At 44.2% G+C, this 25,694-nt stretch overlaps 1 protein-coding gene across 2 annotated transcripts in view; it reads right to left on the bottom strand.

The window, feature by feature from the left end:
* The window catches only part of RRAGD (Ras related GTP binding D), a 41,705-nt gene extending 23,300 nt beyond the window's left edge, over positions 1-18,405 (bottom strand). Inside the window, exons 1-2 of one of the 2 annotated variants that reach the window (XM_072832078.1) lie at positions 18,186-18,405; positions 160-455 (exon numbers count right to left, since the gene is read on the bottom strand). In XM_072832078.1, the coding sequence (XP_072688179.1) occupies positions 160-402 (243 nt within the window). In that variant the 5' untranslated portion in view covers positions 403-455; positions 18,186-18,405. Of the gene's footprint in view, positions 1-159; positions 456-17,398; positions 17,747-18,185 lie in introns of those variants that run through there. The other variant, XM_072832077.1, reaches the window with a different exon arrangement.
* Positions 18,406-25,694: the final 7,289 nt, after the last annotated feature.

The following is a 25,694-nucleotide window of genomic DNA, read 5'->3' as shown; positions in this document are numbered from 1 at the left end:
ACTGAGAAACACTTGTTTGGTAAAAAAAAAAGGGCTAGTCCTGATTCTAAAATCCAAACCAAATCCAGTCACAAAGAACCTGGTTTGAACACAGGGGAGAGGCTGCCTTTAGGGGGAGATGGGGCCTGCAGTCTCTTGTAGCCCGATACTGAACTTCACCTGGGAGTCGATGACAAATATCAGTGCTCCTGTTCCCCGGAAGATCATCTCATAGTCAAAGGTAGGATCAAAAAAGTCAATCTGTCCTGGGAAGTCCCAAATCTGAAAATTAACAAAGGAGCTATTGGAAACATCTTCCCGGCAGATCTTGTTTGTGCTCTCCAAGAACAGTGTTTCGTTGGGAGACATTTTGTGAAAGACAACTTTCTGAATAGATGACTTGCCACTTCTCCTCAGGCCCATGAGCAGGATTCTTGGCTTCACCTCAGTGCTGAAGGGATCGCTGAAGTCCAGAACTGGAGAAACCACAAAACAAGAATGAGAGTGAATCGATTTCACAGTGGTTAATTAGAGGAGTTTCACTTCCACCTCAGATGTGATTTATGATTCACAGTCAATGCTAATCTTCCAAACACAAAGACTGCTAACTACAGCACTCCCATTCACTGAGGGGCCTCTGAGTAAGTTCAGAACACGGAAAAATACTGTTTCACGATCTGTCACACCATTCCAGAGGGCCAGAAAACCTGTACAACTTCACATCACAAGCAGTGAAGCTGGTGTGAAGAATATAAAGCTTTCCTGGAGCAGACCATGACGGGAAAAATCCAGTCTCAGCATTCCAAAGCAACGTCTTCTTTGTCTAGATCATCAGAGTGTCTCTCTGCCCTAAAGAGATGCTTGTTCATTTGAGTTATGACTCAAACAATTTTGGACTTCACAAAAGTTTAAAACGTTGGTGCTTCAAAAGACACTATCAAGAAAGCCAAGACAACCCACAAATTGGAAGAAAACACCTGCAAATCACATATGTGATAAGGGACTAGTCTCCAGATATATAAAGAACTCTTACAATGCAATAATAAAGACAACCTAATAAAAAAAAAACGGGCAAAGGCAGTTCCCCAAAGAAGATACAAAAATGGCCAGTAAGCACATGAAACAAAGCTCTACATCATTAGCCATCAAAAAAAAAAAAAAAAAAAAAAACCAATGAAAACCACAATAAGATGCCACTTCACACCCACCAGAATGAGTATAATAAAAAAGACAAGTAATAAACAAGTGTTGGTGAGGCTATAGAGTAATTAGAACCCTCATCCACTACTGGTGAGAATGATGTGCTTTCAACAGTTTGGCAGTTTCTTAGAAGGTTAAACACTGAGTCACCATATGACTCAGCAATTCCACTCCTAGGAATATATTCAAAGAAATGAAAATATATGTCCAATGTACTTGAATTTCTTTTTTGTTCATACAGGAGTCACAGTAAACTTCCAAGTTAAGTATAATTAAAATATTCAAAAAAAATAAAAAAAAATAAAATATTCAGAGAAAATGTGGTACCCATAAAACAAGAACAGAGAGTTTCAGAATAAGAGCAACCATGAAGGGATCCCTGGGTGGCGCAGCGGTTTGGCGCCTGCCTTTTGCCCAGGGCGCGATCCTGGAGACCCGGGATCGAATCCCACGTTGGGCTCCCGGTGCATGGAGCCTGCTTCTCTCTCTGCCTGTGTCTCTGCCTCTCTCTCTGTGTGACTATCATAAATTTAAAAAAAAAAAACTAAAAAAAAAGAGCAACCATGAAAAATGGCCTTAGAGATGTTAGAAATAAAAATATAATTGTGTGTATGGGGTGGGGGTTAGATATAAGGATTGAAAAGTAGAATAAAGATAAAGAGGGCAATAGTGAACTAGAACATCAAATCTTCTCAGAATGTAGTACAAAGGGATACAATGCTAGAAAGTATGAGATAATGGTTAAAGTGACATCAGGAATAATTATAATTATAATTATCTCAAACCAACAGAAAATATAAATACTTGATAAAATACATTAGAAAAGGGTCCAGACGGATGCACAGCAAACAAAAAGTGCATGAGTGAAAGATTTGGGGGGAGGGACGCCCAGGTGGCTCAGCAGTTTGGCGCTTGCCTTTGGCCCAGGACGTGATCCTGGAGACCCAGGATTGAGTCCTGCATCAGGCTCCCTGCGTGAAGCCTGCTTCGCTGCCTGTGTCTCTGCTTCTCTCTCTGTATTTCTCATGAATAAATAAATAAAATAAAAATAAAATAAAATCTTAAAAAAAAAAAAGATTTGGGGGAATCATCAAAGGGGTTTGGGCTTTAATTTTTTTTTTTAGTAATCTCTACACCCAACATGGAGCTCCAACTCATAACTCTTAAGATCAAGAATTGCATGCTGCTTCGACTGAAGCAGCCAGGCACCCTGTGGCTTTAATTATAGAAAGGAAACACATTTATATTTATATAATTAAAATTAGTTTTTAAGAAAATGTTTAATGTAGAGAGAGTTCTGACAGATACAGAAATATTTCAAGATATTAAATATTCTTTATTTTATTTTTTTAAAAGATTTTATTTATTTATTCATAGACACACAGAGAGAGACAGGCAGAGAGACAGGCAGAGGGAGAAGCAGGCTCCACACAGGGAGCCCGATGTGGAACTCGATCCCAGGTCTCCAGGATCACACCCCAGGCTGCAGGCGGCACCAAACCACTGCACCACCAGGGCTGCCCTTAGATATTCTTTAAATTGCGATTTCAACTCAACACTTTCTCATTAAGTGGTTGTTGTAAGGTTTCTGTTTTTTCAATACAATAAATATATTGGGATGCCTGGGTGGCTCAGTGGTTGAGCATCTGCCTTCAGCTCAGGATGTGATCCCAGGATCAAGTCCCACATCGGGCTCCTGCATGGAGCCTGCTTCTCCTCCCTCTGCCTATGTCTCTGCCTCTCTGTCTCTCACTAATAAATAAAATAAAATCTTAAAAAAATAAAAATAAAATAATAAATAAATACACTGGTTAATGTACTGAAAGTAGTAAGTCAGTTGGACAAAAAGATATGCAAAACATGGTTATCTTGGAGCTACTCAAAATCCAGTCTAGACGATGTGGTATGGGCAAAAAGACAGAGAAACAAATCATTGGAATATAATAAAGAATCCGGACATAAACCCACATATACCAGGACAACTGAGTTTTGACAAAGATTAAAGCCAACTCCATGGAGACAGGGTAGTCATTTTCACCAAATGGTGCTAAAACAAATGAATATTCATATGTTAAAAAAAAGGAATTTCAATCCACATCTCACACCATATACAAAAATTAACTCAAAATAGATCATAGACCTAATTTTAAGTCTCAAACTATCCAACTTCTAGAAGAAAATATTTATGACTTTGGGTTAAACAAAGATCTTTTAGATATAACACCCTCCCCCCAATATTGATAAATTGGACTTAATTAAAATAAAATCTTCTGCTCTACAAATGACACCATTAAAATAATAAAAAAAAGGCAAGCCACAGATTAGAAGAAAATATTTGTAAATCATATATCTGATAAAGAATTTGTAGCTGGAATATGTAAGGAACTCTAAAAACTTACTAATAAGAAAACAAAACTCTATTTTCAGAAAGATGGGGAAGCAAAAGACTTGAACAAATAATGCACCGAAGAAGACTTATGGAAGGTAAATTTGTACATAAAAAGATGCTCAGCACATCATTAGTCATCAAGGAATATAAATCAAAACCATAATGAGATGCTATTGCTCACTCGCTAACATGGCTAAAATTAAGAACACAGGCAGTAACAAGTATTGAGGAGGATGTAGAGGTACTAGAACTCTCATACACTGCTAGTGGAAATGTAAAATGGTACAACCATTTTAGAAAACAGTCTGATGATTTCTTGAGAAGTCAAACATATATTACCCCAGCTACTCCACAGCTATATATTTACCTAAAAGTAATCAAAGTATATATCCATACTTGTACACAATGGCTCAGAGCAATTTTATTTGTAATAGTCAAAGACTGTTAACAACCCAAATGTTTATCAACAGGTGAATGGATAAACAAATTGTGGTGCATCTCAGCAATAAAAAGAAATTGTTGATACATATGACTTGGATGAATATCAAAATAATTATGCTGAGTGAAAGCCAGTTGAAAAAAAATCACACTCTGTGATTTCATTTATGTAAAGTTCTAAAAACTGTAAACTCATCTACAATGACAACTAGCAGATCAGGAGTTGCCTGGGAAATGGAAGAGGTAGTGAGAAGGGGTCAGAGGGAGAGACCTCGAAGGGGTATAAGAAAACTTTTGGGGGTGATGGATACATCCTTGGTTACGGTTTCATAGGTGTACACTTACGTCAAAACTTATCAAATAGATGTACTTAATTTTATGTCAAATATACCTCAATAGAGCTTTTTTATTTTTTTAAAGATTTTACCCATTTATTCATGACACACACACACACACACACACACACACACACGGGGGCGGGGGCAGAGACACAGGTAGAGGGAGAAGCAGGCTCCATGCAAGGAGCCCAAACCAGGACTCAATCCTGGATACCCAGGATCACGCCCTGGGCTGAAGGCGGCACTAAACCGCTGAGCCACCTGGGCTGCCCAACAGAGATTTTTAAAAAAAGATTTATTTAGAAAGAGAGAAAGAGAGAGCGTAAGAGAGGGGCAGAGGGAGAAGGAGAGAAATCCTCAAGCAGACCCCACTGAGCATGGAGCCTGACATAGGGCTCAAGCCTACGACCCTGAGATCATGACCTGAGCCGAAACCAAGAGTTGGTTGCTTAACCAACTGAGCCACCCAAGCGCCCCCTCAATACAGCTGTTTTAAGAAATGTATTCTCTGGGGCACCTGGCTGGCCCAGTCGGTAAAGCATAGACTCTTAATCTTGGGGTTTTGAGTTCAAGGCCCATGTTGAGTGCAGAGATTACTTTTAAAAAATTAGAAAGTGGGCAGCCCGGGTGGCTCAGCGGTTTGGCGCCTGCCTTCGGCCCAGGGTGTGATCCTGGAGACTCAGGATCGAGTCCCACGTCGGGCTTCCTGCATGGAGCCTGCTTCTCCCTCTGCCTGTGTCTATGCCTCTCTCTGTTTCTCTGTCTCTCTCATGAATAAAGAAAATCTTTAAAAAAAAAAAAAAAGTTAGAAAGTAAATAAAAATAAAATAAAAGTTAAAAAAGAAAACCTAAGAAAAAATGTTTAAAAATGTATCCTCAAGGACAAAAATGGAAACCTCAAGAGCTATAGTTATTCTATTATCACCTCGCAAACAGTGTTAGATCAATGCAAAGAGTAGGGGAGAAATGCCCATGGGCAGTAGGAAGGAACTCAGCACATTACAAGAGTTATGAATGCAGACAAAGCAGCACAGGGTTTGGATGGGGATGATGGGTGTGGGGAGAAGGAGGCTCTCTGAGTGGAGCCCAAATGTAGGTGAAGGTAGAATGCCTTTTGTAGAACAGGGAAGTATGTGTGCAACGAAAACTCAGCAGCCATGTATGAAAGTACCTTCCTATGCCAGGTACTGTGCTAGGCACTCTCCACACCCCATCCTATTCAACTCTTTCAGGAATACATAGTGTTACATCCATCTCATAGGTAAAGAAATTTCAGGCTCAGGAAGGTTAAGTAACATTCAAACCGAGGGCTAGCCCATCCAAAATCTATGCATTCTGTTTCTGCTGCGCAACACAGCATCAACAATCCAATAGATATTGGATTGCGCAACAATCCAATCAAAGAAAGCAAAAGCTCATGTTAAATTATGTACAAGCACAAAAATATTTAAGTGTTTATACATGTCTTTATTTCTTCCCAATTTATACTGCTGGATGTCAGTGTAGATTTTATCTTCCTTAAGGTCTGCAAGCGTCTCTGCAGCATGACCATCCATGCTGGTGCCTTGGAGGACAGAATTCCTCCTCCTGGGAGAGTGGGAGGTGATGGAGGCCACTGTGTAGAGAGAAGGTGGTGTATTTGCACGTTATGTATATACACAGACTGGCTGGGAAGTGAGATGCACATGCTGCTACAACATACACACGTGGTTGGAAGTATTTCCTTCTCCCTGCCAAATTCAGGCACAGGCCACCAACGGTAAACTGCTGGGCAATGGTGAGCCAGATCAGCGAGGGTACCATCAACTCTGTGGAGACCCCTCAGACCCATGCAGATACATTTTACATTTAGCAGGTATGGACATGTGCCAGGTACCTTGCTAGGCATTTCTTAAACTTTTACCCCCTCCTCCTCAACATGATCTCTATCCCCCACCCCCCCAGCAATGAGGAGGTACAAGTCTGTTTTGCACCTGAGGAATCTGGGAGAAGGAACATGCCCAAGGTCACAGGGCTGGTATGTGGTGGAGTCCCCACCTAGGGCCTTAGCCAACAACCAGATGGCATTCAACAAAAACTGCAACAAAGAAAACAGAAGAGACTAGGAAATACCAGAGTACATCATGCATAGTAAGAGTACATACCACTAGCAAAACTCTTTTAGATTTACTTAGACATACATAGTGTTGATTCACAATATAAATGTTATTTGTTATGTGAACCACACTCAAAAGCACTTTGTTAACCACTGCTATTGACCAGAAGAGGTTTCTTATATCAGAGGACTACTGACAAAAGTCCCTCCTTTGGGGTGCCTGGCTGGCTCAGTCAGTAAAGCATATGACTCTTGATCTTGGGGTCATGAGTTTGAGCCTCACCTTGGGCACACAGATTACTTTAGAAAATAAATAAAATTTTTATTTATTTTTAAATATTTTTTTTCAAAGAATTTATTTATTCATGAGAGACAGAATGAGAAAGAGAGAGAGGCAGAGACATAGGCAGAGGGAGAAGCAGGCTCCATGCAGGAAGCCTGATGTGGGACTCCGGGATCACGCCCTGAGGCAAAGGCAGCCACTCAACCGCTTTTGTTTAGGCGTCCCTAAACAAAATTTTTTAAAAATTGATTTGCCATTACTCTCAAACACGATGGGCCTCTAGGGTCTGATACAGATCATGTGTATATATATATTTTTAAATCTCTCCTCTAATCCTCTCCCACCTCCCCTCACGCTTCTGAAACCTTGTGGGGTTTTTCAGAGACTCTCATCCCACTCTGGGAGTGATAGCAGGGAATGTACGTCAGGAAATGCAGCACCCAGCCTCCTATGGCTCCTCCAGCTGGCTCTCTCCACTAAACTTACCCTGTGCATCACCACTCGTTCAAGAACATCCTGAGCAAGGTGAAAGGAAGAGAATGAAGAATGAGAGCTGCAATAAAAGGACTAACACTTTAAAAAGAAAAAAAAAGAAAAGATCAGAAAGGAACCACAGGATTTGGGACTGGAGATGGCATCCAGGGAGGGCTCTTTAGAAGTGTCAGCGGGTGCTGGAGGAAGTTGCCGGGAGAGGTGAAATCTACCAGAGGGCAGTTTGTTCAGTTTCATAAAGGTTCCCTGATCCTCTGCCAAGTGTTAGACCGGGCTGAGCCAGGGGCTGCAGACACAAAGAAAGATTCATTCCTTAGTGATTAGAGGAGAAAATAGACAAGAAAAACTGACAATTACAATGCACTGCTATCGAGGTGTACGGGCTCAGAGAGAGGGCTCCCTGGAGAAAAATGTCTGAGTCTTAAAGAAAAGGAGGTGTGAAAGAGATGAACGAGGGGAAAGGTCGTGCCAGGAAGAGATTCTACCTTCCCTGGGGTTGAAGAAATGTAGTTTAAAGGCAAGAAAAGGCTGCACACTAGCCAGTGACTTCCTTCCCACAGCATTTTGAATAAAATCCAAACACTTTCTTTCCCCAGAAGGCCCTACAGAGGCTACCCTCTCATCCCCACTAGTTCCCTATCCTGTAACCACACTGACCTTCTGGTTCCTCACCTCTGGGTCTGGACCTGCTCCTCCCTCCACCTGACAGGCTTCCCTTAGCTTTCTTCCCATGCAGCCCAGCAGCAACTTTACCTCCTCTAGCTCAATCAGACCCCATCACCCTGTGTCTTCGGAATAGTACTTATTACTAGCGGCTCCTGAGTGGCTCAGTTGGTTAAGCCACCAATTCTTTATTTTGGCTCAGGTCATAATCTCAGGGTCATGATCTCAGAGTCCTGAGATCGAGCCCCGCATCTGGGCCCTTCACTGAGCAAGGAGTGCATGTGAGATGCTCTCCCTCTGCCCCTCCTCCTTCTCACTCTCTTTCAAATAAATCAATAAATCTTTTTAAAAATTAGTGCTTGTCACTATACAAAACTATCTTTTTACTTTACACTTTTGTCTTCTTGTCTGTTTACTTGTTTATTGTCTGTCCCACATATAGATAGGTAAATCACAAAGCATGTGGCATGAGTCCAAGAAGTATCAGTTGATAGAGGAGCCTGTTACCTCCATAGCAAACAAAAACTGCAACAAAGAAAACAGAAGGGACTGGGAAATACCAGAGTACATCATGCATAAGAGTACAAACTGCTAGCAAAACTCTTTCAAGTCTACCTAGACATATGTAGTGCTAGTTCACAATACAAACATATTTTTTACTGCAGACCACAGTCAAAAATATTTTGTTGACTCTGTCACCCTATGAATGAGATGCCAGGAAGTTCGGATTTTACTTTGAAAGCCATGAAGAGGGACGCCTGGGTGGCTCAGTGGTTGAGTATATGCCTTCAGCTCAGGGTGTGATCCCAGGATCCAGGATCAAGCTCTGCACTGGGCTCCCTGCACTGGGAGCCTGCTTCTCCTTCTGCTTATGTCTCTGCCTCTCTCTCTCTCTCTCTGTCTCTCATGATTAAATAAATAAATCTTAAAAAAAAAGTCATGAAGAAATCACTAAGAATTTTAGGGGAAACTAACATGTTCATTTTCACACTTCAAGAAGTTCACTCCAGAAACAGATCTCCTAGAGGGGGTCAGTATGGAGACAGGGAAGGGGTCTAGAGTAAGCCACTGTGGCATGAAAATTATACTGAGTGAAAGATATTGAAGTCCCTGAAATCCCTTATTTGCCTAAAGTAGAAGCAAAAGAACTCACTTGCCATAAATCTCCTTCCCAGAAGCAGCTCTAATCTTTTGGTGAAGACTGAAATTGAGACAGAAGTTGGCATCACACTCAAACAGACATGGTTCCCAAACTATCCTATCTCCCAGCTGTTCTCTTGTGCGCCCATTTATCTTTCCAAAAAGTCACTTGTTTTTTCCATAAATGCCCTTTCCCCAACTCCCTTCCAAGAAGTCATTCATTATCCCAGAACTGCCCCTCTGCCCCTCCCCATCCTCTATTAGGATAGTAATAAAGCCAGAATTCTGGAACGCCTGGGTGGCTCAGCAGTTGAGCCTTTGCCTTCAGCTCAGGGCATGATCCTGGAGTCCCGGGATCGAGTCCCACATCACCTCCCTGCATGGAGACTGCTTCTCCCTCTGCCTGTGTCTCTGCCTCTCTTTTTCTGTGTCTCTCATGAATAAATAAATACTTTTTTTAAAAAAAAAGCCAGAATTCTAAACACTTTTTTTAAGTTTATTTATTTAAATAATCTCTACTGCCAACATGAGATCAAGAGTCGCATGCTTTTCCGACTCAGCCAGCCAGGCACCCCTCTAAACACCTGGTAAGTTGCATTTTCTGTGAACTCTCATGCATTAGTACATAATTAAATCTGGTTTTCTCTTGTTAATCCATCTTTTGTCAGTTTAATTTGCAGGCTCCCAATTCAGAACCTAAAAGAGTAAAGGAAAAGCTTTTCCTCCCCTGACAGCAATTCAGTTATTCTAGAACACAAATGAGAAATGAAAGGACTAATAAGGCACAGGCCATGGAAATGGTCAGAAGAAATGGATTTGTGAGTAGTCCAAATCAACTCAATAGTATTTAGTGATTCCCTGGACGCAGATGATGAGGGAGAAAGAAGCCCCAAGTTTCCAAGCTGGCAGACCATGCTAACAAGAGCCCGTTCACAAAGATGCCAAAGGGAAAGGGGCTGAATGGGTATTTGAAGTTGTGGAGTGTGGGGTGTTTGTCCACCTGCAGCTCAGGTGAGAGAAGGATCCAGGGCCTGGGAAGAACATGAGGTCACAGACAGGTTTGAAGAGGGAATGTAGGTTGCTGAGGAAGTCCATGCCTCAACTCCTGGTTTTCCCCTAATTTTGTTGTCTGAGGGTGAAGGCATTTTTGACAGGTTTTAGCTCTGGCCAGCATGAAACAGCTCAAACCAACCTGCTCCAACCTCTTATCGCCCAGCAGTTATCATTTACTGACCACCTGCATAGCATGTAGGGTCACCTCTAATCCTCAAATTGATAACATACATCCTTTACAGATGCAAAAACTGAGGCCTCAGTGCTTCCTACAGTAAACACTCCATAGATGTCCGCTGGGTGGGATAATGAAATGAAATGAATGAAAGTGACAAAGCAGAGTTTGAAGCTAAATTAACTGAAGCTTTAAAAAGAAATTTGATATCTGACATTGGCCCAGATCAGCACCTGAGTATCAAAAGTATGATCTTTATGCTTAGGTAGTTTATCTACTGTGGTCAGGGACACTGAACATAGCTTATCTATCTTGTACTGGGTCCTGTCAAGGACCAAATTTTCCAAACAGCCTAGCTTTGTAACTAGACTTCTGGAAATCCCAGGGAAACTCAATCATTCAAGGAACAGTATTATGGGGAAGGGCCATCTAACTGGACCTGCAGGTTAATTACTTCATCAGTAACTGGCAAATCCCTTTCAAAAATCAATAGGCCTTAGAAATATACAAGGAAGGGAAAGATGCATGGCACATGGCTGCCTAGGGGCCACACCAGACTGATCTGTGGGATGGGAATGTTCACAGCAAAGAACCAGGAATCAGGAAAATGGGAACTAAAGGCCTGACCAGGGTTGGCCTTACCTTCTTAAGCTCAAGCGGTCTCTCAGGAGAGAATGAGACATCATATGGAATGTACTTCATCGGGCAGCCCAGATGGCTCAGCGGTTTAGCACCGCCTTCAGCCCAGGGTGTGATCCTGGGGACCTGGGATCGAGTCCCACGTCGGGCTCCCTGCATGGAGCCTGCTTCTCCCCCTGCCTGTGTCTCTGCCTCTCTCTTTCTGTGTCTCTCATGAATAAGTAAATAAAATCTCTAAAAAAAAATGTACTTCATAAGTTCTGAAATACTATATAATCGAGAACTATTCTAATTAAGGAATGTTCTCCAAAAGGTGACACCTTTAAACAAGTCCAAAATGGGAAAACTAAACAGTTAATGAAAAGTTAGGATAATATGATGGCAGAGTGATGGTAAGCGGAATGGTTTAAATAGTACTGGATGGTGACAAACTGGGGTCCAAGTCCCAGCTCTGCCATGTACCAGCTGTGTGACCCCATACATGGCCCCTGGCCCATGAGTCTGTATATACACGTGCACCCCACCTTCCTTCCTTTCCTTCTCTTCCTTCCTTCCTTCCTTCCTTCCTTCCTTCTTTCTTTCTCTCTCTCTCTCTTTCTTTCCCCAGCCGAAGCCTAGGTAATGAGAGGTCTTTTTGTGGAATGTGGCTACAGTGAGAGACTCACACGGCCTTAAGGGAAAGTCAGAATTTCTTTGCTATTAGTATTCTGTTGTGTCACCACAGAAAGGCTTAAGTTTCTATTTATTTATGCTTTTAGGAAGAGGCCTCTGGTTTGTTTCTTTTTTTTTTTAATTTTTATTTATTTATGATAGTCACAGAGAGAGAGAGAGAGAGAGAGAGAGAGAGAGAGAGGCAGAGACATAGGCAGAGGGAGAAGCAGGCTCCATGCACCGGGAGCCCCACGTGGGATTCGATCCCGGGTCTCCAGGATCGCGCCCTGGGCCAAAGGCAGGCACCAAACCGCTGCGCCACCCAGGGATCCCTGGTTTGTTTCTATTTGCAATATTATCTGTGGTCCTTTACATTTCTGATAAATAGAACTACTTATACATTCAAGACCCCAGGAGCTCAGGGGTACCTGACTGGTTCAGTTGGTGAAGCATGCCACTCTTGATCTCAGGGTCATGAGGCCTGAGATTGAGTGTAGAGCCTACTTAATTAAAAAAAAAAAAAGGCCCAGGAGCTCAGGGAGAAATTATATCATAAGTGGGAATTAAATATGAATGATAATACCATTAATAAAAGAATATGCAAAAATCATAAAGACTATTTGATCAGCTACTTAGTAAGAATTAAATGCAAACAACATATATTTTCAAAAGTATCAAAGATTTTGAAGGTGATTTTTATTTATACGTGAAGACCAAATCTCTCTCTATGAAATCCTTTCTCATCACACTGACAGGTCACTAAAAACAATTCCATATATGAATATTTCCTTAACATATATATTCAGTAACATTTCGAATGTGTTCTGATTTACTAATGTCCCTGAAAAAATGCAAAGTGTTCATGTGAACTTTTTTTAACAATCACTTTGACAGTGATCTAGGTTGGTTTTCTATGGTCCCCTACTTGTGCACTGAGAAACTGAGCTGGTGTCTGCCCCAGAGGTCTCCAAGAGGAGAAAGTCGACAGCATCCTGAACTATTTAGGACAGGAGTGAAAAACCCATTTGCTTGAGTGTCACAGCACCAGGGAAAGCCATTGTTACAAGACAGCTTGAAAGCTTTCACAGAAGAGGAGGAACAGAAAAATTAAAAAAAAAAAAAGGTAAGGAACAGTAACAGAGGTAGAGAAGTAAGAAAAATAAGCAGGAAAGTGGCTGTGGTATGAAGTGAAATTGTGCCACCCACAACAGCTATGGGGGCCAAGGGACTGATTAAAGCAGATGGTAAACAGGGAGACATATAGTCAACTGGGGATCAACAAAGATGATCTTTCAAACTCAGAGCTACTGCCCTTATCCAGAACTCTAGAACTTAGCTTCTGCCTTTTTTAAAATCCCATCAGACTACCCTATAACTGTTCCAAAACAAAAATGGGAGAGATTTCTGATCAACGTATAGAATCAAGGATGCCTGGGTGGCTCAGGGGTTAAGTGCCTGCCTTTGGCCCAGGGCATGAGACCTGCCTGCATGGAGCCTGCTTCTCCCTCTGCCTGTGACTCTGCAGCTCTCTGTGTGTCTCTCATGAATAAATAAATAAAATCTTAAAAAAAAAGTATAGAATCAAGATTCTATGATACCCTGAATCACTAAAACATGTTTACAAAATATCTAATATAAAAATATGCTCCTAAGGTGCCCGGGTGGTGCAGCTGGTTGAGAGTTCAACCCCTGGTTTTCACTCAGGTTGTGATCTCAGGGTCAGGAGATCAACCCCTATGCTGGGCTCTGTGTGGAGTCTGATTAAGACCCTCTTTCTCTCTCCTGCTCCCTCTCTCCCCCTTCCCTACTCACATATTACATGTATTTAAACAAGCATCGTGGGGATCCCTGGGTGGCTCAGCAGTTTGGCGCCTGCCTTCGGCCCAGGGTGTGATCCTGGAGTCCGGGGATGGAGTCCCGCATCGGGCTGCCTGCATGGGGCCTGCTTCTCCCTCTGCCCATGTTTCTGCCCACCCCCCCCCCCCATGTGTCTCTAATGGATAAATAAATAAAATCTTAAAAAAAATAAACAAGCATCGTGCCTAAGGTGTGACTTTGGTCACATCATTTTTACTGTTCTATATTTCATCTGACTCTTCTGTATCCTTGGATTTCCAGGGCCAGAGGGAAACCCAGGAGATTAGGCATAGCCAGGGCTGTAGTCAACCCAACTCTTTTTTTGGACAAGGGAGAATTACAAGGAAAGGGATTTGCATTTCCATGAACTTGACCCTCTCCTAAACCTTGCTCAGGTTTACCTTATGTTGTGGCTGCAGAAAAGTCCTGGCACCTCTGAGCCAAGTCTCACTATCAGAAGAAGGATGATCTATCTCTACTTACTCTCAGGGAACAATGAGAGGATGAATTCACTAATAATTTTAAATTACTTTAAGAAAAAAAAAAAGCTGACACTCATGATTAATAGATGCAAACTGGTAGTTTCACTGCATTTACACCCATCACGGAAGTATCACCCGCTGACAGTCAATTTTTCGTGCCTCCAGTAACCACCTAAACTGTCACTTCCTCAGACCCTAAGAGAGTTCACAGGCTACTATGGAAACAGGACCGCACCTTAACTGGACTGTGGATGATGAGCAGCTGTCTTAGCCAAGTTTCCCTCTAAAAATCGGGAGGAACTTTGGGGAAAAAAACAATTTCACTTTCTGATTATGATCTTTTAATTGCTTTCCTTGTGATTGCAGTTTTTAAGGCACAATAATTTACTAAAGATTTAAACTCCATGTGTCTAAAAACAATCATTATATTTGCTGCAATTGTTTTTAATGGCTTATTTATTGCCTCCACTCACTGGAGTTTTATCTGGAGTGAGGAGGTTGAAGGTGAAACTCACCTTATCTCTGATTAACTATATTCAAAGAGGGGTGGAGAGGTGCCCAAGTCTGTCCTTAACAGAGCTGCAGTGCCCGAGAACACTCCTACTATTCATAAATAAAATTTGGAGTGCAAGCCAGAGAAGCGCAATTTAAGTTTCACCTTAGTTGCACTAAGTTTTCAAATTCTGCACATTGTGGTAAAACTTACAAGTCCCTCAGTTTAAAAATAAGCTCAGAGGTTCCTTCTAAGGCTAAGGGAAATGAAATTTACACTATCCACTTTCAATCTACCTTTTTTTTTTTTTTTTTTTGCACAGTTCCTGACAAACTCCTTTGCAACTGACCTGGTAATGCTAGTCAGGTCTGCATCCCACCTGCCAAAGTACATTTCTGAACCTCACGGAAAAAGCCCCAGGTCTCCACGAAGCAAAGGCATTAAATCAAGTCCATTAGGACGGTAAAGGGAGAAGGGAGTTCATTAGAGAAATACTTTGTTCATGCTTCAAAATGTACCATACCCACCTTTCCTCAGAGTAAAAAAAAAAGTCCCTTCCCCTCCACATTCCATTTCTCACTTTTGAGAGCAGGTAAATGTAAATTTTACCAAAAATAACACAGGATTCTAATGCAGTATATGCCCAGGGCCCATTAGAAATTGAGATGACCCTTTTGTGGCACCTGAGGTCCCAGGAATCAAAGTCACAACTCCTAGCCTCCACCCTCGTCTCAACTTCCCAGGACCATATCAGTTGGCATGACACGACAGTTGTCGCTAGAACTGCTGACTGAGGAGCCTATCTGCCACTCTAGAAAGTGAATGCTCTGATAAGAGACTCTGCATTCAGGCCTAAACCCCAAAATCAAAGCCAGGGATACATGGAAAAAACAGGAATCTGAGATAATAGAGGAAGGCTTCTGAGACCAGACCACCTACCTACAGCTGGCCCAGCTTCAGTAATGTCTGCAGGAACAAATAATCATTTGTCGCTCCTCTTACCACATAAATACACTCAATGCAAAAGCAAGATTCCAGGTTGATCCCAAGAACTCACGAGGGATGATTTCATTACTGAAGTAATGAAAAGCATCAGTTACAGACGAGTTTGCCTTTAGGTTAGGAGCAGTGGGGAGCATTCAAGACCAGGCTCTGGGGAAGCCCTTTGTTCAGGAAATCCCACCCCTCAGGCAAAGCTTTACTTTCATTTCAATTTCAAGTCCTCAAGTCAAATTTGAAAAGTGCCCCCTAAAAGAGCTGCAGAATAAGCAGGTCCTTTACTTTCCATGGAACATCTCAGGTCCCCAGAACAATTCTCAAATTACAGGGCTTTTCTTCCCAGATATAGTCTCTTTTCTTTTTCTTTTTTTAAAAGAATATCACACATGCACCCTATTGTGTGTCTACCATTTCAAATATCTTCCAAACACATCCCCATTCTGAATCTCTGGAGTCTTCTAAGAATCTAGAAGGAGCTAAGGAAAGCAATTTGAATAATACAAAGCGACTGAACAATTTAATTACCAAAGGTAGCCCCAGAGACTCCAACAAAAGGGTTGAAAGCCTTTATCTACAAAAACGTGGCCACGTGCTCAACTGTGGGACCAATTATGGGGAGTGCAGAAGAGAGAAGCACACAGGTGCACACACCAATTTAAGCAAATGGAGAATTAGCACAAATCCTCTGTGGAGACAGGACACTATGAAAAAGTGTGACTTAAAAAGCTTCTTTCTCATCTATCAGGCTCAAGATTTAGTTAACTTTCTTTTTTTTTTTTTTTTAAACTTTCTTCCCTTTCTGATTAATTGAAAGTAGCAGCTGGCGTATTTAAATCATGGGAAGCATCCTCCGCAGAGAGGCTTTGTATAGGAATTTTTAAGTTCAACGCGTTTTCAACAAAAGTTCTTCCAAATCACAAAGGTAGTTTTACCCCTCCCACAATTTCTTCAAAGTGAAATGTTGAGAAGTTAGTTCCTTCTTTAGCAAGCACACAGCTTTCATCTAAATGTTGTGTTTAACAGCCTCATTCTATTGACCTTCTCAAGTGACCTTACAATAAAAGACCTTTCCCCCTTGCTTTGGAGGCCAACAACAACAACAACAAAAAAAGATGAACCTTTCTGGAATCCCAAAAAACTCTCAACTTTCTTAGGCCTCAAGAATTTAAATACAGGACCCCCCCACCCCCACCACCACCCCCACCCCCAGGCTGAACAATTGCTAAATCCCACTTCTTAAACAGGAAACAGAGTTTGCCTCTGGATGGCAACGCAGTTCCCCGCCCCTCGCTCGCTCAGGGGCAAGCGCTGCCATGCCCAGGTGGTGACACCGAGCAGAGATAAGGTGTCCTAACAACTCTATTTGCCTGGATGCCGGGGAGCCCGCGGCCGCTCGGCGACTCCCCCCCCCCCCACCTGCGCGCATCCCCCCGCGGCTCCACGGGTGCCCCCCACGCTGCAGACCCGGGCAGCCCGGGGACCCCTCCCGCGGCCACACGGGCTAAGACTGACACCCGCAGCTGCCTACGACCCTGCCAGTCACGCCGCCGCCGGCTGCCTTTTTTAGCCACGACATCTGACCAGGCTTCGACAGCAGCATCCAGGGAGAGGTCCCAGGGCGCGCCGGGCGGTCCCCTCCCATTCCCAACCCCCAGACCCTGCGGAGAGGTCGGGGTGAGGGTGGAGGAGGGACCAGCCGTGGAAGGGGCCGGAGAGGGCGCGTTCCTCGTGCCCCTGCGCTCCCCCCGCCCCCCGCTCTCTCCGCGGGTCCGGGGCCACCCTCCGCCGCCTGCACCCGGGATCCCCCATTTTGCAGCCCCCGGTAGCTCCTCGGGCGCCCCGCCCCGCCCCCGCCCCCACCCCCACCTCCGCTCTCCGGGGTCCCCTCCAAGTCGGTGGCCCGCGCGCCCGGCCGGCCGGGGGGCTGGAAGACACAGGGGGCAGGGGCAGGGGCGGGCGCGGGCCGAGGGCGCGCGGGGCTGGGGGCCGGGCGGGGGCCGGGCGGGGGCCGGGCGGGGGGCCCCGCGCTCACCTCCCTCCTCCGCCCCGCTGTCCGGGTCGGCGTCCGAGGAGTCGGGCCCGTCCCCGTAGTCCGCCAGCCCCACCAGCTCATCCTCCTCGTCGTCGTCCTCGTCCTCCGGCTGCGGCTTCCCCAGCACCTGGCTCATCGCTCCCACGGCCGGCCGGCCCGGGGGCGGCGGGGGTCCCTGGCGGGGGCCAAGCCTCCTTCCCCGCCGCTCGCAACCTCTCTCTCAATCGGGGTTTTGTCTGGAGGTTGGCGGGAGCCCGCGGAGGCAGGGCCGCGCGCCCCCCGCGGCGGTCGGCGTCCAGGTCCGGGGCTCGCGGTTCCCACCGCGCCCGGAGCCCCCCGCCCCGCCCCGCCCCGCCCGCCGGCGGAGGAGTCGGCCGGAGCGCGGCAGTTCCTCCCCGAGGAGCGAGAGAGAGACTGCGTGACCCGAGTCACCTGACACACACTGTCACTCACACACACACACACACACACACGCACACACACGCGGGCGCGCGCGCGCTTTCCCGGGCTCCGGCTGCGCTCCGCGGGGCCCCGGGCCGAGGCGGCGCGCGCAGGCCGGGGCGGGCGCGGGGGGCAGGGCGGCGCGCACTCTCCACCTAAGCGGGAGCTCGCGGCGCACACGCCCCGGGCCGCGGGCTCCGGGCCGCTGCGCAGTCACCCACCGCGGCTGCGCGCCAGGGGCCCCCACGCGCGCCTCCTGCACGTGGTACCCGCCCAGGCCGGCGAGCCGGGGGCCTGCCCAACCCGGAACGTCTCCCCCTCCCCCCCACACCTCCAACTCACGCACCCGACCTCCTTCCCCAGGGTGCGTGGCCTGCTCCACTGTCAGCCTTGGAGAGGGTTCCGGTCCCGAGGCTGCCTCTTGCCTCTCCCCGACCCCAACACCGCTGCTGCGCCCGGGCCCCCACCCAGAGCAGCGTGCCTAGGACGCTGCATGGATGCTGAGGCTCCCCCGGGCAGAGAACTCCAGAGCAATGCACTGCAGAGGCTCAGTCTCCATGGCAATTGCCTTGCAGTGTGCGTTTATGGTTCAAAGTGCTTCCCACCAAGAATATTAAAAAAAAAAAAAAAAATCAGGCCTACCCAGATGTAAATGTTTCTTCAAAAAGGAAAGTGCCTCGTGGCTGCCTAGACTGAATAGTAATTCCTCTGCAGCATTTTGGAAAAGGTTGCAGGTGTACAACATGTTTAGAGGTTATTCGTGATCCCCACAACTGTCTCATTGTTTCGTAGACTGGGATCCCACATCTCAGAATGTTTCAAGCCTTGGGGTGGGGGGGTGAGGGGGGCAAGTCTCACATAGGAAGAGCAACAATGTGGGGGTGAAACTAAAACCTGCATTTCTCCACAAGCTTTTTATCACAGGACAGACTGTACCCACCCTTTCTGGATACTGCCAAAATCACGTGGATGAACTTCCTTCTGTCAAGCACAATAAGAAATAAACCAGCTGGCCAGCATGGTGATCCAGATCCTACAGGTGCCAACAGCGCAGCAGGTGGCGTGGGGGAGGAGGCAGGGAGCTGAGACTGCAGGCTCTTGGGGCCCAAGGGTGCTGCCTCTGTCAGAAACATTTATTGAGCACCTATTATATGCCAGGGGCTGAGCTAAGTGTGGGATGGAGGGCGGGTCCACCTACACAGTGTAGACAGTGTTCCTGACACTGTGTTCCTGACATAGAGGACCTCTCAGTTTAGCAAATCATAACTCAAGTCCTGAATTTTATAGTAGTTGTGTTAAAGGCAGATGTAGACACCTTGGAGGTGGCTGCTTCTGACTGGGAAGGTCTTCAGATTTTCCAAGTGGAGGAAGCATAACTTGATAGGACTGTATCAGTCAAGGTCCTTTCTAGGAGGAAAACAGATGGCAGGGAGAAAGATTTTAACTTATAGAAAGTTTTACATTAAGGGACTATTTACAGAGGCATGGGCAGGGTTCAGGGAATCAACACAGGGATTAGTAACAGTGTGAAGATACTATTAACCCTAAAATATTAGGAGGAAAGGAAAGGATCTGGAATACTGGACCGGGGGCACAAAATTGGAGCTCTAGATGATGAGAAAGCAGCCACTTTCAAAAGCACCTCACTGTCAGGGAGACAGTAATAGAAATATGCTGACATGTCTCTCCAACTGCCATTCTCCTAGAAGTGCCTCCCAGTGGCCAAACCCAGCTGGAAACCAGAGGGCAAGGAAGTCTAGAACCTAGTCCAGGATGCCTAGCACAGGGCAGATAGTGGGTCCCAGGCTGGGGCTGGAATAGGGGGCAAATAGCATAGCCAACAGAAGAAGGCTCTACTTGTTCTTATCAGAGGAAGTTACTCTAGGGGTAATTTTCCTGGCACATTTTCATCCATTTTATAAAAGGACGTCCCCAAGAGGAAGGAAGGAGTCTTCTCCCAGAGTAGATTTAACGACTTTCAGGTATCCCAGAACAAACCCACCAGCTTGAGAAGGACATTGAGCTGGCTTGATTCATACTGCAGACGGCTACTTATGGGGCCATAGAAGCCAGTCCAAAGTCAGGCTAGACAGGGCATTCCTGGGCTGGTTGTTGAGTGTGTCTGCCCCAGGGACCTGGGGGTTCAAGATAGGACAGTTCCTAAGGCAGAAGTCCCCCTGTGCCTGAGACCCAGAAAGGATGGAGATATTTGATGATCCTCTGCTTTTCCCCAAAAAAGATAGATTTTAGAGGGAACACCAGCAGTAAATTGGAGCATACCCTAAAATATTTGAGAATTGGAGCATTCTTGAGAAAAAAAGGAACAAATCCATAAAAAATCAATAAGAGCTAAATCTTCAATTGTGCTCCAGCCCAAGGTAGATAAAAGTCATATATAGGTTTAAGAAATTCTAATTCATTGTCATTCACAAATGTATAGTATTGATAAAGTTTGGGCAAACAGAACAAGAAAAAAATTTACTGCTTTTCTTTTGCTGTTATTTCAATACTGTCAAATAAGGGATATATTGAAAAAATTGAAAGAGATGTATTTTAATTTAAAAAGTCATATGTGTAGGTTCTTTCAGAATTTAAATAAAAATGGAAAGACTTTGGAGTACTTGGCTGCCTCAGTTGGTGAAGCATATGACTCGATCTTGGGGTCCTGAGTGAGTTCAGCCCCACATTGGACATAGACCCTACTTTTAAAAAATAAAAATTAAAAAAAAAATAAAAAGAATGTGAGGGGCACCTGGGTGGCTCAGTGGTTGAGCGTCTGCTTTTGGCTTAGGGAGTGATCCCGGGATCCTGGGATCAAGTCCCACATCGGGTTCCCCCCAGGGAGCCTGCTTCTCCCTCTGCCTATGTCTTGGCCTCTGTCTCTGTGTCTCTCATGAATAATAAATAAAATCTTTAGAAAAAATAATGACCTGACATATGAGAGAGATGATCACTCTTAGGCCTTCATCCCTTCAGGACTGCCTAAAGATTTGAAAGAATCACAGTATAATGACTATTAAATGCTTATTTTTACTCATCCTTCCTTCTAAAAAAAAAAAAACCTCTTAACTCTTTTTCCCCCCTTAAAATTTTTTTTATTATATTTCTTTTTATTTGAATATAGTGGACAAAAATTACTAACTCTGAGAAGTATTTTGTAGCTTAATGAAAGATGAGCTTTGTCTATCGTAGTGGTTGAGTGTCTGCCTCTGGCTCAGGGCATGATCCCGGAGCCGCAGAATCGAGTCCCACATGGGTCTTCCTGCATGGAGCCTTGCTTCTCCCTCTGCCTGTGTCCCTGCCTCTGTGTGTGTGTGTGTGTGTGTGTGTGTGTGTGTCTATCATGAATAAATAGAGTCTTTTAAAACATAATAAAAATAATAAAATTTAATCAACTAATATTTAGTGAGTTTTTCCACAAAGGAGCCACTGTTCCAAAATACTATGACCTTCAAAATAATCACATTAAGTAAATATGATTGTCTCTACAGGTAAGAACACTGAGGTTAAACTTTCCCCAGGGTACCACATACAGTGGACCTGGAGCGGATCATGGAACTACTTTGGAGCTCAGTTAGACATTGGATCTTATTCCTACTTAGTAGCTACAGTCAATTTAAATTACAGCCTTAAACTGGAAAGGGGGTTGGGGGAGAAGTGAAGAGCTGGCTCCAGTCTCCTCAGTAAAGAATCAAAACACACATATACACTCAAAAATGGATCTCTTGTCTCAGGCTATTTAACTTATAGGATTCACTGAAAGGAAGAAAATAAAATCTCAAAGCTTCCTAACCAAGGAAAGTTAGAAAACTACTTGCCATAATAAAACCGCTGATTGTCATTGCTCCTTCTATTAAGAACACAAATAGCAAGTGATTTAATAACCCTTTCTGGTTTATACGGCTAATATTGTACCATGAAGCCAAAGTATAATATCTAAGTGGGTTTTTTTTTATTTTAAATTTCAATTTTAGGGCAGCCCGGGCAGCTCAGCGGTTTAGCACCGCCTTCAGCCCAGGGTGTGATGCTGGAGACCCGGGATTGAGTCCCACATCGGGCTCCCTGCATGGAGCCTGCTTCTCCCTCTGCCTGTGTCTCTGCCTCTCTCTCTGTGTGTATCTCTCTTCTTATTTTATTTATTATTCATGAGAGACACAAAGAGAGAGAGAGGCAGAGACACAGGCAGAGGGAGAAGCAGCCTCCATGCAGGGAGCCCGATGTGGGACCCGATCTTGGGACCGGATCCTGGGACTCCAGGATCACACCCTGGGCTGAAGGCGGTGCTAAACCGCTGAGCTGCCCGGGCTGCCCAAATAAATAAAATCTTTAAAAAACTTTTCAATTTTAAAGGCCAGACGTTTGTGTCCTTATTTTAGTGAATTATTTTGCCATTTGCAATTAGATGTCTTGTGACAAGGAACATGAGAGCTATGTAAAAGAGACCTGTACAATTTAGGGAGAATAATTGCAGTCCTGAAGAGGGCAAGCAATTAAATAGAGTCTGCATCCTGCATCTTAGGATATTTTAAGGCATCTGATGGCATTATGCCTGGTTCTTGGGATTCACATGTTCAAAGTCTTTTAGGCTTTCTTTTAAAATATGTATTTATGTATTTAAAGCCATTAATTCTCTCTTGAAGCAAACAAAGGAAAGAGCCTTCTACAGAATCTCCCTGGACTCCTGCTAATCCAGAGAAGCCAACCAAATTTTTCAAGAGTGCTGCTCACAGTCTCCAATTCTCCTAACAGTCATTGACCTGATAAAATCATTAAATAATCATTGAATCATTTTCCCTGAGGCAGTCCATCATTAAAGATATTTTATTAAAATAACAGTTTGAGGGGCACCTGGCTGGTTCAATCAGTAAAGCATGAGACTCTTGATCTTGGGGTTGTGAGTTTGAGCCCCACACCGGGTGTAGAGATTACTTTAAAAATAATAATCAAAAAAATAATAATAATAATAATCAGGGCAGCCCGGGTGGCTCGGTGGTTTAGTGCTGCCTTCAGCCCAGAGCCTGATCCTGGAGACCCAGGATCGAGTCCCAGGTCAGGCTCCCTGCATAGAGCCTGCTTCTCCCTCCGCCTGTGTCTCTGCCTCTCTGTCTCTCTGTTTCTCATGAGTAAATAAATAAAATCTTTAAAAAAAAATAAAAATAAATAATAATCATGCATATGGTAAAATAGTCAAACAGCATAAGAGAATATCCAGTGATATTTACCCCTCTGTAGAGGAAAACACTCTGCTTTTAAGTGTGCAGACATATTTGTAGCCATTTTAGAGACTTATATTTGATACCTTCATCTCTTTAACAGTCAACAAATATGTTTTATTTTGTTTTTTAATGACCATGAAGACAATTAGATTTTCAGGGCTGTACTTTGAAGGAGATAAGCAGAGGGAGGTGAAAGAGTACATGGGGGTGAAAGAAGGAGCCTGATGTTTATGGGGTAAAGCATGTGACTCTTGATCTTGGAGTTGTATGTTCAAGCTCCACATTGCGTGTAGAGATCACTTTTAAAAAATTAAATAAATAAATAAATAAATAAATAAATAAATAAATAAATAATAAAAAATTTGACATTTCAGTTGACCACAAGGACATATAGCAAAGTTAAAGCCAGGATGGAGAGTGTTCCTTTGGAAGGTTTCTCAGTAGTTGGAAAAACCAAGGAGCAAGGGAAGGGCATTGGAGGAACAAAATGTCAGTGTCATGAGAGAGGGGGACAGTGGTGGAGTAGGCATGAGGGACAGGTGGTCTTTTCAGGATAGGGAGTTTTGGATTTTATTCAAAGTGCCTCTGGAGGCATTGAAGAGTTTTAAGAAGGGAGATGAGATGTGCGGTTTACTTTTCTAAAAGCCCTTTCTAGTGGATTGTTTCCAAAGATGGCCACAACCATCCATACCATCCCACATGCTGTTTTGCAAATGTGACTTGGCCACTCCTCCCACCTATTTCCCTTCCTTTTGAATGTGGGCAGGCCCTGTGACTTGCTTTAACCAATAGAATGAAAGTGAGGTGGGGAGGGGAAGGGGTGACTGGGTGACAGACACTGAGGGGGGCACTTGACGGGATGAGCACTGGGTGTTATGCTATATGTTGGCAAATTGAACTCCAATAAAAAAAAATATACAAAAAAAAAAAAAAAACCCAAATAGAATGCTACAGAAGTGACAGTAACAATGTGCAACTTCTGAGATTGGGCCATAAAAGGCCTTGCTACTTCCTTTTTCACTTTCTTGGAGCCTAGAGCCACCATGAAAAGAGATCTGGGCTAGTTTGGTGGAGAAGCCTCATAGACAGAAAGGCCATGAAGGATGCCAGAGCACAAGAGTAGAAAGGCCCAGCCTTCCAGCCATTCCAGCTGAGGGACCAGACATGTGAGTGACACTGTCTTGGATTCCCCGGCCCGTGTTGCAGCCACATCAGCAAGTCCAGTCCACACCATGTGGAACACAGACTTGCTATTCCAGCTGAACCCTGCTCAGCCAACCCACAGAATCATGAACAAATAAAATGACTCTTGTCATCATCGTTGTTTTAGTAGGCTCTACACCCAACGTGGGACTTGAACTCACAACCCCTAGATCAAGAATCACTCTACTGACTGAGCTAGCCAGGTACCCCTAAAATGGCTGTTTTTTAAAGCCATTACGATTTGGTTTGGTTTGTTACACAGCAGTAGATAAGTGATGCCTATATTCTGGCAGAGGTGGGGGAAATGGATTGCAGATTTACAGGTGGAAGAAGAAAGAACAGTGAAAAGTGAGAGGAGTGGGTAGATTTTATATCAATTTCAGAGGTAGAATAGATAATATTTGTTGGTAGCTTCTTTAACATGAGTGGTCAGGGAAAGGACTCCTCCCAGGCATTTGGTTTGAGCAGTAAAATGTATTGTAACGCCATTTATTAAATTGAGTAAGACTCAGACAGGAACAAGATGGGGTGGAGGAGCAAGATGTGAATCAAGGTCCTTGATTTCTAAGATCCTGGTTATTGTACATTGCCCTTGGGCAATTTCTTTTAATCCTGTGATTTTTTGGATATTTCTTAGATATCTATCATGTTGTCTTTGGAATAAATAATGAATTTTTCTGATTTAGAGCCATGAACCAACTGAAGATGGCGTTTGTTATTACCCAAGCAAAGTCCAAAACTAGTGAGGTGGACTACATGTGGACTTCTATAAAAAATAAATAAATAAACTTTTTATTCATATGGACTTTCAAGGACAAGCTTCTGACCTAAATGGTGCCGTAACATGAGGGCAGAAAACTTCTGACGGTAGAGTCAACCAAACAAAAGTATTAACCGTTCCGCCTATCTGTAGATCGGTTTGCACTTGTCAACTCCTTCTTAGGCCAGAAAGTTATACTAATGTATACATTCAATGATACAAGAAAACAGATTTTTAAAAAATATTTTATTTATTTATTCATGAGAGACACACACAGAGAGAAACAGAGGCAGAGACACAGGCATAGGGAGAAGCAGGCTCCTCACAGGGAGCCCCATGTGGGACTCGATCCCAGGTTCCCAGGATCATGCCCTGGGCTGAAGGCAGTGCTAAACCACTGAGCCACCCGGGCTGCCCAAGAAAACAGATTCTTTAAGAAAAATGATCATATTAAAAATCTACTAGAGGAGCACTTGGCTGGCTCAGTCTGCACAGCAATTCTTGATCTCGGGTTTATGAGGTCAAGCCCCATATTGGAGGCAGAGTTTACTAAACAAATAAGATAAATAAATATCTACTAGAATGAGATCTAGGAACTGTCATGTAAGCGTTTCACTTAGTGTGACCTACCAAAGTTGCAGACACTGTTCGTCAGCTACTTACCAGGCTTTCCCAA

The sequence above is a fragment of the Canis lupus genome, chromosome 7, assembly GCF_048164855.1.
Source record: "Canis lupus baileyi chromosome 7, mCanLup2.hap1, whole genome shotgun sequence".
In the NCBI taxonomy this organism is placed as follows: domain Eukaryota; kingdom Metazoa; phylum Chordata; class Mammalia; order Carnivora; family Canidae; genus Canis; species Canis lupus.
This window is presented reverse-complemented; position numbering and strand designations above follow the sequence as displayed.